General features: G+C 38.9%; 1 protein-coding gene across 1 annotated transcript in view; it reads right to left on the bottom strand.

Moving 5' to 3' along the window:
- Positions 1-4,625: 4,625 nt before the first annotated feature.
- TTLL12 (Tubulin tyrosine ligase-like 12) overlaps positions 4,626-15,238 on the bottom strand; it is a 262,539-nt gene continuing 251,926 nt past the window's right edge. Inside the window, exon 14 of the mRNA XM_071664989.1 lies at positions 4,626-14,363. Within this exon, the coding sequence (XP_071521090.1) occupies positions 14,212-14,363 (152 nt within the window). The 3' untranslated portion in view covers positions 4,626-14,211. The remainder of the gene's footprint in view (positions 14,364-15,238) is intronic.

Genomic DNA, 15,238 nt, shown 5'->3' with positions numbered 1-15,238 from the left:
CTCCCTTGTCTTACGCACTTTATTTACCTCCTTCCAGAACATCTTTTTATTCTCCCTAAAATTTAATGATCTCTCTCACCCCAACTCTCATTTGCCCTTTTTTTCACCTCTTGCACCTTTCTCTTGACCTCCTGTCTCTTTCTTTTATACGTCTCCCACTCAATTTCATTTTTTCCCTGCAAAAATCGTCCAAATGCCTCTCTCTTCTCTTTCACTAATACTCTTACTTCTTCATCCCACCACTCACTACCCTTTCTAATCAACCCACCTCCCACTCTTCTCATGCCACAAGCATCTTTTGCGCAATCCATCACTGATTCCCTAAATACCTCCCATTCCTCCCCCACTCCCTTTACTTCCATTGTTCTCACCTTTTTCCATTCTGTACTCAGTCTCTCCTGGTACTTCCTCACACAAGTCTCCTTCCCAAGCTCACTTACTCTCACCACCCTCTTCACCCCAACATTCACTCTTCTTTTCTGGAAACCCATACAAATCTTCACCTTAGCCTCCACAAGATGATGATCAGACATCCCTCCAGTTGCACCTCTCAGCACATTAACATCCAAAAGTCTCTCTTTCGCCGCCTGTCAATTAACACGTAATCCAATAACACTCTCTGGCCATCTCTCCTACTTACATAAGTATACTTATGTATATCTCGCTTTTTAAACCAGGTATTCCCAATCATCAGTCCTTTTTCAGCACATAAATCTACAAGCTCTTCACCATTTCCATTTACAACACTGAACACCCCATGTATACCAATTATTCCCTCAACTGCCACATTACTCACCTTTGCATTCAAATCACCCATCACTATAACCCGGTCTCGTGCATCAAAACCACTAACACACTCATTCAGCTGCTCCCAAAACACTTGCCTCTCATGATCTTTCTTCTCATGCCCAGGTGCATATGCACCAACAATCACCCATCTCTCTCCATCAACTTTCAGTTTTACCCATATTAATCGAGAATTTACTTTCTTACATTCTATCACATACTCCCACAACTCCTGTTTCAGGAGTATTGCTACTCCTTCCCTTGCTCTTGTCTTCTCACTAACCCCTGACTTTACTCCCAAGACATTCCCAAACCACTCTTCCCCTTTACCCTTGAGCTTCGTTTCACTCAGAGCCAAAACATCCAGGTTCCTTTCCTCAAACATACTACCTATCTCTCCTTTTTTCACATCTTGGTTACATCCACACACATTTAGGCACCCCAATCTGAGCCTTCAAGGAGGATGAGCACTCCCCGCGTGACTCCTTCTTCTGTTTCCCATTTTAGAAAGTTAAAAAAATACAAGGAGGGGAGGATTTCTGGCCCCCCGCTCCCGTCCCCTCTAGTCGCTTTCTACGACACGCGAGGAATGCGTGGGAAGTATTCTTTCACCCCTATCCCCAGGGATAATATACATATATATATACACATACACACACATACACACACACACGCACATATACACACACACACACATACATATATATACATGTGAAAAATGTAAGAAACAATTTAGAAAACTGAAACTTCTAGCTTGAAATGAAGTGAAAAAATGATATATATATATATATATATATATATATATATATATATATATATATGGGGGGGGGGCATGTGCAGTCAGTGGGCTAAAGCAAAGCAGATGAGGTGGTCAAAGTAAACCATGAAAAGGACTGTGGGGCTTAGCTGTGAATAGTGGGCTCTGGTTTCAGTTCATCATGCATGACAGCTAGTGAGCAGATATGTGCTAATGAGGCTGTTAATTTGTTTCGGCTGACTCTTTGTTACAAAAGGGAGAAGTGACAAGTAAAATACATTAATGCAGACTGCATGTAAAGGTTATAAATTGACTGATATATGAATATTATGTGACAGCCACAAATTTATGCAGAGGTAGATCTGAAGTAGTATTTCTCACATCCTCTACCACTTCTGAAAGCACACTGCTCTTCCCCAATCTGATGTTATATACATGCCTTCACCCTCTCGATCAATACCCTCCCATATAATTTCCCAGGAATACTCAACAAACTTATACCTCTGTAATTTGAGCACTCACCTTTATCCCCTTTGCCTTTGTACAGTGGAACTATGCATGCATTCTGCCAATCCTCAGGCACTTCACCATGAGCCAAATATACATTGAATATCCTCACCAACCAGTCAACGACACAGTCACCCCCTTTTTTAATAAATTCCATTGCAGTGCCATCTAAACCCACCGCCTTGCCAGCTTTCATCTTCCGCAAAGCTTTCACTACCTCTTCTCTGTTTACCAAACCATTCTCCCTGACCCTCTCACTTCACACACCACCTCGACCAAAACACCCGATATCTGCCACTCTATCCTCCAACACATTCAACAAACCTTCAAAATACTCACTCCATCTTTTCACATCACCACTACTAGTTATTCCCTCCCCATTAGCCCCATTCACCGATGTTCCCATTTGTTCTCTTGTCTTACGCACTTTATTTACCTCCTTCCAAAACATCTTTTTATCATCCCTAGAATATAAATGGATTTGTATGTTGCTTTCATGGATCTGGAGAAGGCATATGATAGAGTTGATAGAGATGCTCTGTGGAAGGTATTAAGAGTATATGGTGTGGGAGGCAAGTTGCTAGAAGCAGTGAAAAGTTTTTATCGAGGTTGTAAGGCATGTGTACGAGTAGGAAGAGAGGAAAGTGATTGGTTCCCAGTGAATGTTGGTTTGTGGCAGGGTGCGTGACGTCTCCATGGTTGTTTAATTTGTTTATGGATGGGGTTGTTAGGGGGGTGAATGCAAGAGTTTTGAATAGAGGGGAAAGTATGCAGTCCGTTGTGGATGAGAGGGCTTGGGAAGTGAGTCAGTTGTTGTTTGCTGATGATACAACACTGGTGGCTGATTCGAGTGAGAAACTGCAGAAGCTGGTGACTGAGTTTGGTAAAGTGTGTGAAGAAGAAAGCTGAGAATAAATGTGAATAAGAGCAAGATTATTAGGTATGGTAGGGTTGAGGGACAAGCCAATTGGGAGGTAAGTTTGAATGGAGAAAAACTGAAGGAAGTGAAGAGTTTTAGATATCTGGGAGTGGATTTAACATCAGATGGAACCATGTAAGCGGAAGTGAGTCACAGGGTGGGGGAGGGGGCAAAGTTCTGGGAGCCTTGAAGAATAAGTGGAAGGTGAGAACATTATCTCAGAAAGCAAAAATGGGTATGTTTGAAGGATTAGTGGTTCCAACAATGTTATATGGTTGCGAGGCGTGGGCTATAGATAGGGCTGTGCAGAGGAGGGTGGGTATGTAGGAAATGAGACAGGACAATATGTGGTGTGAGGTGGTTTGATCGAGTAAGTAATGAAAAGGTAAGAGAGGTGTTTGGTAATAAAAAGAGCGTGGTTGAGAGAGCAGAAGAGGGTGTGTTGAAATGGTTTGGTCACTTGGAGAGAATGCGTGAGGAAAGATTGACAAAGAGGATATATGTGACAGAGGTGGAGGGAACGAGGAGAAGTGGGAGACCAAATTGGAGGTGGAAGAATGGAGTGAAAAAAATTTTGAGTGATCGGGGCCTGAACATGCAGGAGGGTGAAAGGCATGCAAGGAATAGAGTGAATTGGAACAATGTGGTATACTGGGGTCGATGTGCTGTCAATGGATTGAACCAGGGCATGTGAAGTGTCTGGGGTAAACCACAGAAATTTTGTGGGGCCTAGATGTGGAAAGCTGTTGTTTCGGTGCATTACACATGATAGCCAGAGACTGAGTATGAACGAATGTGGCCTTTGTTGTCTTTTTCCTAGCGCTACCTCACATGCGTGCGTAGGTGGGGAGGTGCACCATTTCATGTGCGGCGGGGTGGCAATGGGAATGGCTGAGGGCAGCAAGTATGAAAATGTGTACATGTGTATATATGTATTTGTCTGTGTATGTATATGTATGTATACATTTGAAATTTATAGTTATGTATATGTGCGTGTGTGGGCGTGTATGTATATACATGTATATGTGGGTGGGTTGGGCCATTTTTTCATCTGTTTCCTTGTGCTACCTCGCTAATGCGGGAGACAGTGACAAAGTGACAAAGTGTAATAAAATAATAAAAAATAGATCTGAAGTATTGTAGTTAGGGAAAAAATTTACCTAACTACTCCCTCTCTCCCTGGCCAACACACCCTTCATCATCATCACTACTCCTTCCCTCCCTGGCTACCACACCCAGAATGGATGACAACAGTGTTCAGCATTTCCAAGCACTCACCCTGCCATTTGCCCTCTCCATACCTTCCGTATTGCTGGCACAACTTTTCTACTCACCAATAAAATATTTTCCAGAAAAAGAATTCACAGCAGCCAGCAGTCTCTAGCTTGCCAAGCAAATGGATGAATTATTGGCAGCTGTATGTGGTGGTTAGTTTTTGTGTGTTTTGCAACTTATTTGACATATCTAAAACTGTGTATGGGGGGGGTTAGTTGTTGTGCATCTGGCAACTTCCTTGCTGTAGCTATATAAAATGGACAGAGAGATGGGCAAAGAGACAGAGGCCCCTTTTTATAGTACAGATGTGTGAATGTTTCATAACATACTATGCAATTAATCCATAAGAATGAAGTTATAAGCAAGGACTGAAAAAAGACAGAATTCAGCATAATTTATTTCATTTTCTAATACATATATTCCTGATCTTTCCTTCAATATACAAGTCAAAATTCAAGGTAATACCTTAAAAAAAATATAAGTTATTTAATGTCTACTCATCTGCAAACTTTGAGAACAGTTCAGAGATAAAAACATATAACATTATCAAAACTTATAAAGATGTTAAGACACAAGTTCATTGCACTTAAAAATGCAGTCATGAATTTTGTTTTGTATCCTTATGGAGGATACATCAAAAAGTGAGTTTAATATCAACAGATGACAGAGAAAAGAAATTGGTGTAACTTTATTAGAATTGCTTTCAAGTAGTACATATGTCTATCAATTACCATGCTAAGTTTTACTGTCATAATATCAACACAGTTTATGGTTAAGAACATTACCTTTTCCTCTACAATGTAAAGGACCATTAGAGGTATGTCACCCATTCAGATAAGTTTCATCCACATGGGTATCATATCAAAGGATGAACTTTGTCTGCTTGAATATTTTCTAACCATGGTGTTGTTTGCCAACTGTAGGAATGTGTACTTTGTGCTTAACAAAGGGATGTGCATCATCCATAAGGAACTGTCATTTGTGGGTGTTCTTTACTGGAATTTGTGTTATCCATAGTGTTATGTGTCATATAAGGGGAAGTATGTCACTCATAGGAGCTTATCCTTATGATAATCTACATCATAACCTGTGATACTTGACAATCCAGATAAATACTGGAAGCAAATAATATATAAAAAAAATCCACTGTATCTACTGAATATCAACAATTTTACATTTTTGTATTCTAAAAATTTTCTTTTACCTAACTTTCAATTTTTTTTATGATAAATGAGATGCTATGACTATTAGCTAACTGTTTCATTACAAACAATAAACCTAATGTTCAGTGCTATAAACATACACTCATAGTGAAATAACTTGTCCACAGAGAATATATTACATACTTTATATACAATACTTTTCAAATCATTATGCACACTATTAGGCAGTGATTGTCACATTAATCTTGCAGTGCCTATAATATATAGAAGTTGTACGTGGTGCATGTATTAAAAACTGGGATAAATTGAGCAACTCAGCAGCACTGCGTAATCTGCTAATCACAAATTAGATTTGTGTCTAACATAAATAAATATCATTATTATCTTTATTATTATCATTATCAGTATTAGTATTACAATTATTATCATTATTTTTATTATTTCACAACCCTAGGACCCCTTTAAAGAGACTCCTGCAGGTTCAAGGCTCTCTTCTATATGGGAGAAGGGTAGGGTAGGCTACTTTGTGGCAAGAAGATCCTCAATGAAGTTTGATTCTTTTCCATCAACTCATGATGATATAGCCTCATAGATGGTGACTTCTCACTAACTTGCAGCCAGGGCCTGTAAACATCCTGGACCCATTTTTCAGGGCTCCAGCAGCTTCAAGGCTGTGCTACAATCAGAAGCAGGAAAATGATGGACCCCTTTGCAATGAGAAACTCTAAGATGAGACTGTACTCCCTTTCATCCAATGATGATGATACAACCTAATCAAAGGTGACTTTTCATGCAATGTGACCACATGCAGGCAGAGTTTGGTGATGCTTTAAAATAAATATAAAAATATAAATACATACATTATTTTTTTACTTATCAATCATACTACCCCAGGTCCTTTTTTATGGGGCTCTTGCTCTTGCAGCTTTAAAGCTACACTCCAATCAGAATCAGGGAAATGATGGACTCCTTTGAAGTGAAAAGTTCCTTTTTCATCAGCTGATGATGATACAGCCCTTACAAAGGTGACTTTTCACTCACAGTGTAGCCACAAGAAGGCAGAGTGGTGCAATATCTATGTATCTATATTCACTTCAAGTATTTTTACTTATGATTGCCCTGGGATCCTAATCTAAGAAAGGGATCTGGTGTCATCTAGGACTTTTTTTTTTTCATAGACTACCACAGCCCAAGGCTGTTCTACTCCCAATAACAGGGAACTGGACTTCTTTGGAGTAAGAAGTTCTCTGACAAGACTATATAAGTCCCGATGATGAGCTCTGCTAAAGGTGACTTTTCGCTCATCTCACTAACCTCATTGAGGCATAGTCTGGTAACACTTAGTACTTACTCACTTCCTGCCCTAGGAGTCCTTTCCATCCTGCAGCACACACAATATTGGCTAAAAACACCAGTTAGGACCATAAGTCAGGAAGTTTTGTGATGTGTGCTCATCTAAGTGCAAATAGTGCAGGGCAACTGAGTAGTAAGTGCTTGGTGTTATCTGTATGGTAGATATATCATGGGCATGAAGATCTCTGAATGAGGTGAAATGGTATTTGCAGTGATAAGTGATGTCTATAGTGTAAAAAGGGATAGTGTGACTCATGTTTGTCTAGGGATTGTGGTTTCTGTCTAATGGAATGGAGTTTACGACTGTTGAGAGGTAGGCTGTTTAGTTTGTCTGATTATTTCATTGTGTAAGTGTTTTGTGGTATATCTATTAAGGGTGGGAGGATCTGTGAGATATTGCTAAAGTGAGAGGCAAGGGTAAGCTTTTTAAATTCACTTAAGGTAGGTGGTTAGTCACAGAGTGGTTTGGATCAAAGGGGTATACTGCTGTTGCATAGAATAGGGTGCCGAGCATGTGGAGGTGGGTTGGTATTGGAATAGAAAATCTTTGCTACATTGTGGAGGCATTGAGTGTTTGTGATTACTAAGCAGCCAGTGATTGTTCTGAGAGCACTGTTTTGTGTGGTTTACAGCTATGTCATATTTGCCTTTGAGAAAGTGGAACCAGGCAGGTGAGGCATAGTTTAAAGTGGGGGGGGGATAACTTGTTTGCATAACATGCTGAGGGATCCCCACATGGAGCAGAGCCTAGACCTGTTCACAGCCACCATGCCATACCATGGCAAACACCTATATATATCTATTTGTAATAATCCCCTAGTATAATGATGGGGTAACATTCCTGGGGACCTGTCATTATAGCAGAATGTTATTTTAGGTACTGAACCTTATGTTATACGAGGGGTTATGTTCAATGGCCAAAATTTTTCCCCTCATGAGAACCTTACCTCACTTATACCTAGTATATCTATATTGATCCAGAAAGATTTATGATATTGTTAAAGTAAGGGAAACACTTAAAAAAAATAGCCATGCAAAACCTTACCTAAACTCATAGTGGGAAGGGTTGTGCTAATCTGAAAAATGCTGGTTACTGTAAGAGGGAAACACTTTTAAAATCAACAGAACATATGAAAGCTTTACCAAACTGAGACTGGGGAGGGTTTTGCTGATCTGTGCAAAGGAACTTTTCATTTGATGTACTGGATGCATTCCTGAGAATAGATTCTTAAAGTAAAACTTAACGAAACCAACTTTACTATAAACTTACTGTTATGAAATGGAGATACATTTATGGGGAATATTTCTGAACATATTTGCTCACATACACAATTCAGTGTGTTATCTAAATACATTAATGATTACCAGCATCATGATATGGAAAAATAAAGCATTTCACTAATATCAGCTAGATTTCATCCACTGTCATCAACACATCCAATTCTATGTCAAGTTTGGAATTTTTTCAAAGAGTTTCATGTCACTGGTACAGCAAGTAAATGCTGGGTGCTTCTTACTCATTTTTGCAGGGCTATTACATATTTTTACACAAGAAATTCTTTGATGACAACTCTAAATGCTACAAGTGGAGAAGAGCACTATCTTGCTTATTTACATTAAGTGTAGCTGCAAATACAGACAAAAGCTGCATTGTTTCCACCCAATCAAGAGTTGAAATCTCTCGACATACAACCAAACTGAATTAAAAAATTGAGTATAAACATAACTTTAAAAAACTTTAAAACACGAGGTATTCTTATTATTAAATGCCAAGAATGCTAAGTAATCAGTCAATCACATGCTCAACTTTTAATGTAGCTCAAGCAAAACTGTTCAGAATCACATTCCAGCTGCTAAAGTTAGTTTTCACACACAAACTGAAAGGCTTACATTGTACATCAGTAAATACTAATATCACATACTAAATTGAATAAAACTTACATCTTCACCATAAATGAAGCAAGGCAACCTGTACCACTGTGAAGAACTAGAAAACATGCTTGTATCTGCAAGTCATGACACTTTACCATTAGTGGAATATAAACAAAAATCATTTCCCTTGGTTATCATCATGAAATATGTGATAAATACAGAATATAAATATTACATTTAATCAATTCATTACCAAACAATGAAAATATGGTTTAGGTACCATGCATTGTATAAGGCAAATTAAAAATACATACCTAGTTTGTTAATTAGTTTTTTTTACTATGTTGATATTCCTTTAATAATGAAGTACCAATAAATAAGAAAAGTATTTCATGGACTTTATTAGTAATATATTTCATGACAACCTGCAATGCAAAATGTGATTCATTTCCTTGAAAAGTTCTTAAAATATATTTAGTTCTGTATCCTAAGAGAAGCACAACTAGTGTCAGCACAGCATGTACCACCAATTGAAGACTGGGACTGCAAGCCAAAAGATGTTTATACATTTCAGTATGATGCCTACTTTTGTTGGAATATTATATGTTTTATGGTTTTGAGCAGTGGTTCTCTGTTTGGGTGGTACTGCCCCCTAATGGACATTTTTAAAATTGAGATGGAAGAGTAAACACAAGGTAGTGGGTGGCAGGGGAACACTCAAAATTTTAATGTTCAATATCTAAGAACATATGAACAGTAGAGGTGTTAATTTATTCCAGAACACAAGCATAGCAACCTTCCATCCACTGACCCCAGCACATTACACTGATAGCTGAATGGCCATAGGAGTTTCTGTAAGTAATGCATGATGTTTTATGTTCAAATAAAATCATCCTGATTTTCTATGTTTTTTTATTAAATGTTACTTTAAAAAAAAGCTGATGCACAAAACTCTTTGTCCAAGGCACCAAAATTTTCTGTTTCTTATAAAAATGTAGGACAAACATAAGAAATTAAACAAAATGATGAAGTACAACTTTTTTGTTCAAATAAAATAATCTAAATTGCATCACACTTTTTCAATACATTATTGTGTGGTGGTGCCACAAATAATTCTTTGGGGAAGATGTTAAAAGGTTAATTTTTCATTTTATGGGAATAAGTAATGGTTTCCAACAGAAACCATCCTCGATACATACCTACATACCTACACAGCTTTCCATGGTTTACCTCAGATGCTTCACATGCCCTGATTCAATCCACTGACAGCACGTCAACCCCTGTATACCACATCGATCCAATTCACTCTATTCCTTGCCCGCCTTTCACCCTCCTGCATGTTCAGGCCCCGATCACTCGAATAGTATAAAAAAAAAATGTCGACGTGCTGTCAATGGATTGAACCAGGGCATGTGAAACATCTGGGTTAAACCATGGAAAGTTCTGTGGGGCCTGGATGTGGAAAGGGAGCTGTGGTTTCGGTGCATTATTACATGACAGCTAGAGACTGAGTGTGAACGAATGGGGCCTTTGTTGTCTTTTCCTAGCGCTACCTCGCACACATAAGGGGGGAGGGGGTTGTTATTCCATGTGTGGCGGGGTGGCGATGGGAATAAATAAAGGCAGACAGTATGAATTATGTACATGAATTATGTATATGTCTGTGTGTGTATATATATATATGTACATTGAGATGCATAGGTATGTATATTTGCGTGTGTGGACATGTATGTATATACATGTGTATGTGGGTGGGTTGGGCCATTCTTTCGTCTGTTTCCTTGCGCTAACTCGCTAACGCGGGAGACAGCGACAAAGCAAAATAAATAAATAAATATATATTATACTTAATCACCGTCTCCCGTGTCAGTGAGATAGCACAAGGAAACAGACGAGGAATGGCTAAACCCACCCACATACACATGCATATACACAGACGCCCATACACGCACATATACATTTCAACGTATACATACACAAACATATACATATATATATACATGTACATAATCATACTTGCTGCCTTCATCCATTCCTGTCACTACCCGCCACACAGGAAATAGCATGCCCCGTTTCCCACGTCAGTGAGGTAGCGCCAGGAAACAGATGAAGAATGGCCCATCCACTCAAAAATACATGTACATATACGTAAATGCCCACTTACACACATATACATACATATTACATACGCATACACATACATACATACACATGTACATATTCATACTTACTTGCCTTCATCCATTCCTGTCGCTATCCCACCCACAGGAAACAGCATAACTACCCCCTGCTTCAGCGAGGTAGCACCAGGAAAACAGACAAAAAGGCCACATTCTTTCACACTCAGTCTCTAGCTGTCATGTGTATTGCAGCAAAACCACAGCTCCCTATCCACATACCTTTCCATGGTTTACCCCAGACACTTCACATGACCTGGTTCAGTCCAATGGCAGCATGTCGACCCCGATGTACCACATCATTCCAATTCACTCTATTCCTTGCATGCCTCTCACTCTCCTGTATGTTCAGGCCCCAATCACTCAAAATCTTTTTCACTCCATCCTTCCACTCCAATTTGGTCTCCCACTTCTCCTTCTTCCCTTCACCTCCGACACATATATCCTCTTTGTCAATCTTTCTTCACTCATTCTTTCCATATGTCCAAATCATTTCACCATTCCCTCTTCTGCTCTCTCAACCACACTCTTTTCATTTCCACACATCTCTCTTACCCTTTCATTACTTGCTCGATCAAACCACCTCATACCACACTGTCCTCAAGCAACATTGTTGGAACTATTATTCCTTCAAACATACCCATTTTTCCTCTCCGAGAAAACATTCCTTCTACAAATTCTTCATTTCTCCCAGAACCTTCACCCCCTCCCCCACCCTGTGACTCACTTCCGCTTCCATGGTTCCATCTGCTGCTAAGTCCACTCCCAGATATCTAAAACACTTCACTTCTTCCAATCTTTCTCCATTCAAACTTACATCGGAATTAACTTGTCCCTCAACCTGTCCCTCAACCCTACTGAACCTACTAACCTTGCTCTTATTCACATTTACTCTCAACTTTCTTTCACACACTTTTCCAAACTCAGTCACCAACCTCTGCAGTTTCTCAAATGAATCAGCCACTAGAGCTGTATCATCAGCAAACAACAACTGACTCACTTCCCAAGCCCTCTCATCCACAACAGACTGCATACTTGCCCCTCTCTCCAAAACTTGAGCGCTTACCACCCTAACCACCCTATCCATAAAGAAATTAAACTATCATCGGGACATAACACACCCCTGCCACAAACCAACATACTTATATATTCTTATTTATTCATTTATTTTGCTTTGTCGCTGTCTCCTGCATTAGCGAGGTAGCGCAAGGAAACAGACGAAAGAATGGCCCAACCCACCAACATACACGTGTGTACATACACATCCAGGAGGGTTGATCAAGTAAGTAATAATATGGTAGGTGAAAAGTGTGGTTATATGAAGAGTTTGGTTAAGAGAGCTGAAGAGGGTGTGCTGATATGGTTTGAAAGTATAGGAAGGATCAATGAGCAGAAGTTGACAAAGAGGATATATTTGTCAGAAGTGGAAGGGACAAGCAGAAAAGGGAGACCAAACATGAGGTAGCAAGATGGATGGAAAATAATTTTGAACCTAAACATGAAAGAGAGTGAAAGAGTTGCATGGAAGAAAGTGAACTGGGGAGACCATGAAAAGGTCTTGGGGGGCATGGTTGAGGGCAAGGGGCACATGACAGCTAAAGAACAGATGTGAGTGAATGGAGCCTTTTCTTCATCTGTTCCTAGCGCTCTCTTGCTAATGTGGGAAATGGCAAACAACTAAGTAGGAAAAAGACTACACTTTGTTCAAATCACAGAACATTTACCCTTGGTAATGTAAATGGTTGGTATGTTGGGAATGCCTTGAGCTATCAGATGACTGAGACACCATTCCCTGATGTCAAGATATAACTACCAATTGAAATTTTCAAACACCTTTCCAAATTGTTCAAAAGAAATCCAATACCACACTTGCTTTACTAGGATATGTTCCCCACCAAAAGGGTGTCTAACAATTACAAGGATGGCTGGATACATGTTACGGGCATAGAGATTTAGAGAATTATGGGATGGTCAGCCCAGTGCAGCCTGACATAACGATGTCACTGCTAGGTGGTAACAGATAATTGGGAGGGAGTATACCTGAAGCAAATGAAAAACACTGTCACTAATAGGGTGGTTAGTGTGGGATTAGAGGTATCAACTTCACTATAAGGTAAGGGGTTAGAGGCTTCTAAACCCTATAAATCATGGAGATTCTCCCAAGGCGACAGGACAAACCCACCCTTGAGAGGAGTTTGAAATATAAACCCTGGAATAGCTCTGGTATTTAAAAGAATAATAATCCTGATCATGGAGATACACATTCATATATGAGTTTAGCACTGACCTGAGCAAAGCTTACCTTTCTGAACTGATGCCTGAGAAAGATGTGGAAATGGAACAGCTGTGCCAAGAACTATGACAGCATGAGTTCATAGAAAGGAAGAGTAGGTAATGGCTCATTGAAAGATTATAGCAATTTTTCAAGGGAATTTCACACAGCTCTCCAGGACACATAATTCACAACATTGCATACATCAATAAATTGATTCATCAGTTCATAACAAAGTTACAAGATTTCAGAAATGGAAAAAGCAATTTAAGGGAAAACAGGTTTCAAAGTTTTTGCTCATGGTATTCCTACCGCACTGCACATGTTGGTCAACTACCTCTCCCTAGCCAAGTTCAGCAACTTTTGCTGTGTGGAGAGTTGCCATGTATGTTCTATCAATAATTTCACATGTAAACAAATCTAAATATTCTAAAGATACATAAAATCATGTTTGGCCTAAAACTAGAATGTTTGTGTTCAAGAAAGACATATCTAAATTCATTAGTTATAAAATCACTTTTGAAATGCAATGGGCAGAATATTACAAATGAAGCTTGAATGAACTACCATTTCCCTGGAAAATCTTTGAATTTTCTTATCTCCCCAAAATTTCAGTTACTGAAACTGATCCATTAATGATAACCTGACAGGTAGGTTTCTATGACTATGTCATTCCATTCATGATGTGTAATGAAATATATCAGCCTTACATCATCCAGTACAATAGTGTAATAACCTTGTTTCCAGGAGACTACATGGATGATTATGAAACACCATCATGTCTTCATGCAGAGCATGCAGGAGGTATATCAAATCATGAAGAAAAATCTCATGAAATAATTCCTATTACATAAATTCAGGAGCATAGTAAAGTCACTCAAGTCATACAGACTTCATGCTGGCTTTATATAACATACATAAACAAAAGTATCTAAACTGTGATTCTATGGCATTTCTAGTATTCATGTTCTATAACTTTGTTACAGCTATATAAAAGTACTCATAATACTCCTAACATGATTAAATAAAATATTCACAAGCATGTTACAATTTTCTTCTTTACCCTAAGAATTCAAAGAAATTATCACATTGCACTGCCCTGCTGTTTAAACAATCTGCAAGAGACACTTCTATTGAAGAATGGCAACATTATGTCCCTCTTCTTCATCAAGAAACATGACAGAGAAAACATCATTGAAGAATTCTGGGTAGTATTCACAGGCACGCTTACAGTCAGAATTAAAGTTGACTTCCAGGAGTTGTGGCTGCATTACCTCTTTTCCTGAAATTATTATATAACAGGCCTTACTTTCTGGCTGAAAAATTACAGCAGTAACTATCATATTCAACAGCCACAATATTATGAAATAATTCGAAAAGGTGAGCTGTTAGAAAGCTTCGGTAATACTAACAATGAAAATTCAGTTGTACTTTGTACATAAAATGAATTCGATGATGAATCCTTCTTTGGAGATATGCTGTTCAGTGTTGAAGTAATGCTGTATGTGCACTGGAACTAAATATCAATTTTACTGAGCTAAAATGGCATAAAGAACCCAAATTAAGTAATCTTGCCCAGTAAAGATGACCAAACCGCACTAAACAACTCCAAGCTACCGGAGTTAAGAATCGGCCACTCCCATCAACTGCTTCTAAAGGAAAATTCATCAACTATTAGACTGCTGTACCATACTAAGGTCTTAAGTTCATTGCATGTGTAACCGCCAGAAATGCCTGAAGTACCAGTAAAATGTGCTGGGATATGCAGGTGGTCAGTATATATTTATCTTAAGCATTTTCTGATGTAAAGCAGAAACTGGTCTAGTCATTCAAATTCTTCAAAGTACACACCAGGTCCAAACATCCTCTACCACTCCTGAAGCCATATTGTTCCTCCCCAATCTGATGCTCTGTGCATGTCACCATCCTCTCAATCAACACTCTCCCATACAACTTACAAGGTATACTCAACAGACTTATATCTCTGTAATTCAAATATTCCCTTTTATCAGATGCCTTTATACAGTGGCACAATACAGGCATTCTGCTAAGCCTCAGGCACCTCATCTTGAGCCACATACATACCGTAAATTCTGACAAATCAATCAACAATATTTTCATACCCTCTCTCAGGAAATTCAATTGCACTGTTACCTA

This window comes from Panulirus ornatus, chromosome 9, assembly GCF_036320965.1.
Source record: "Panulirus ornatus isolate Po-2019 chromosome 9, ASM3632096v1, whole genome shotgun sequence".
Taxonomy (NCBI): Eukaryota; Metazoa; Arthropoda; class Malacostraca; order Decapoda; family Palinuridae; genus Panulirus; species Panulirus ornatus.
This window is presented reverse-complemented; position numbering and strand designations above follow the sequence as displayed.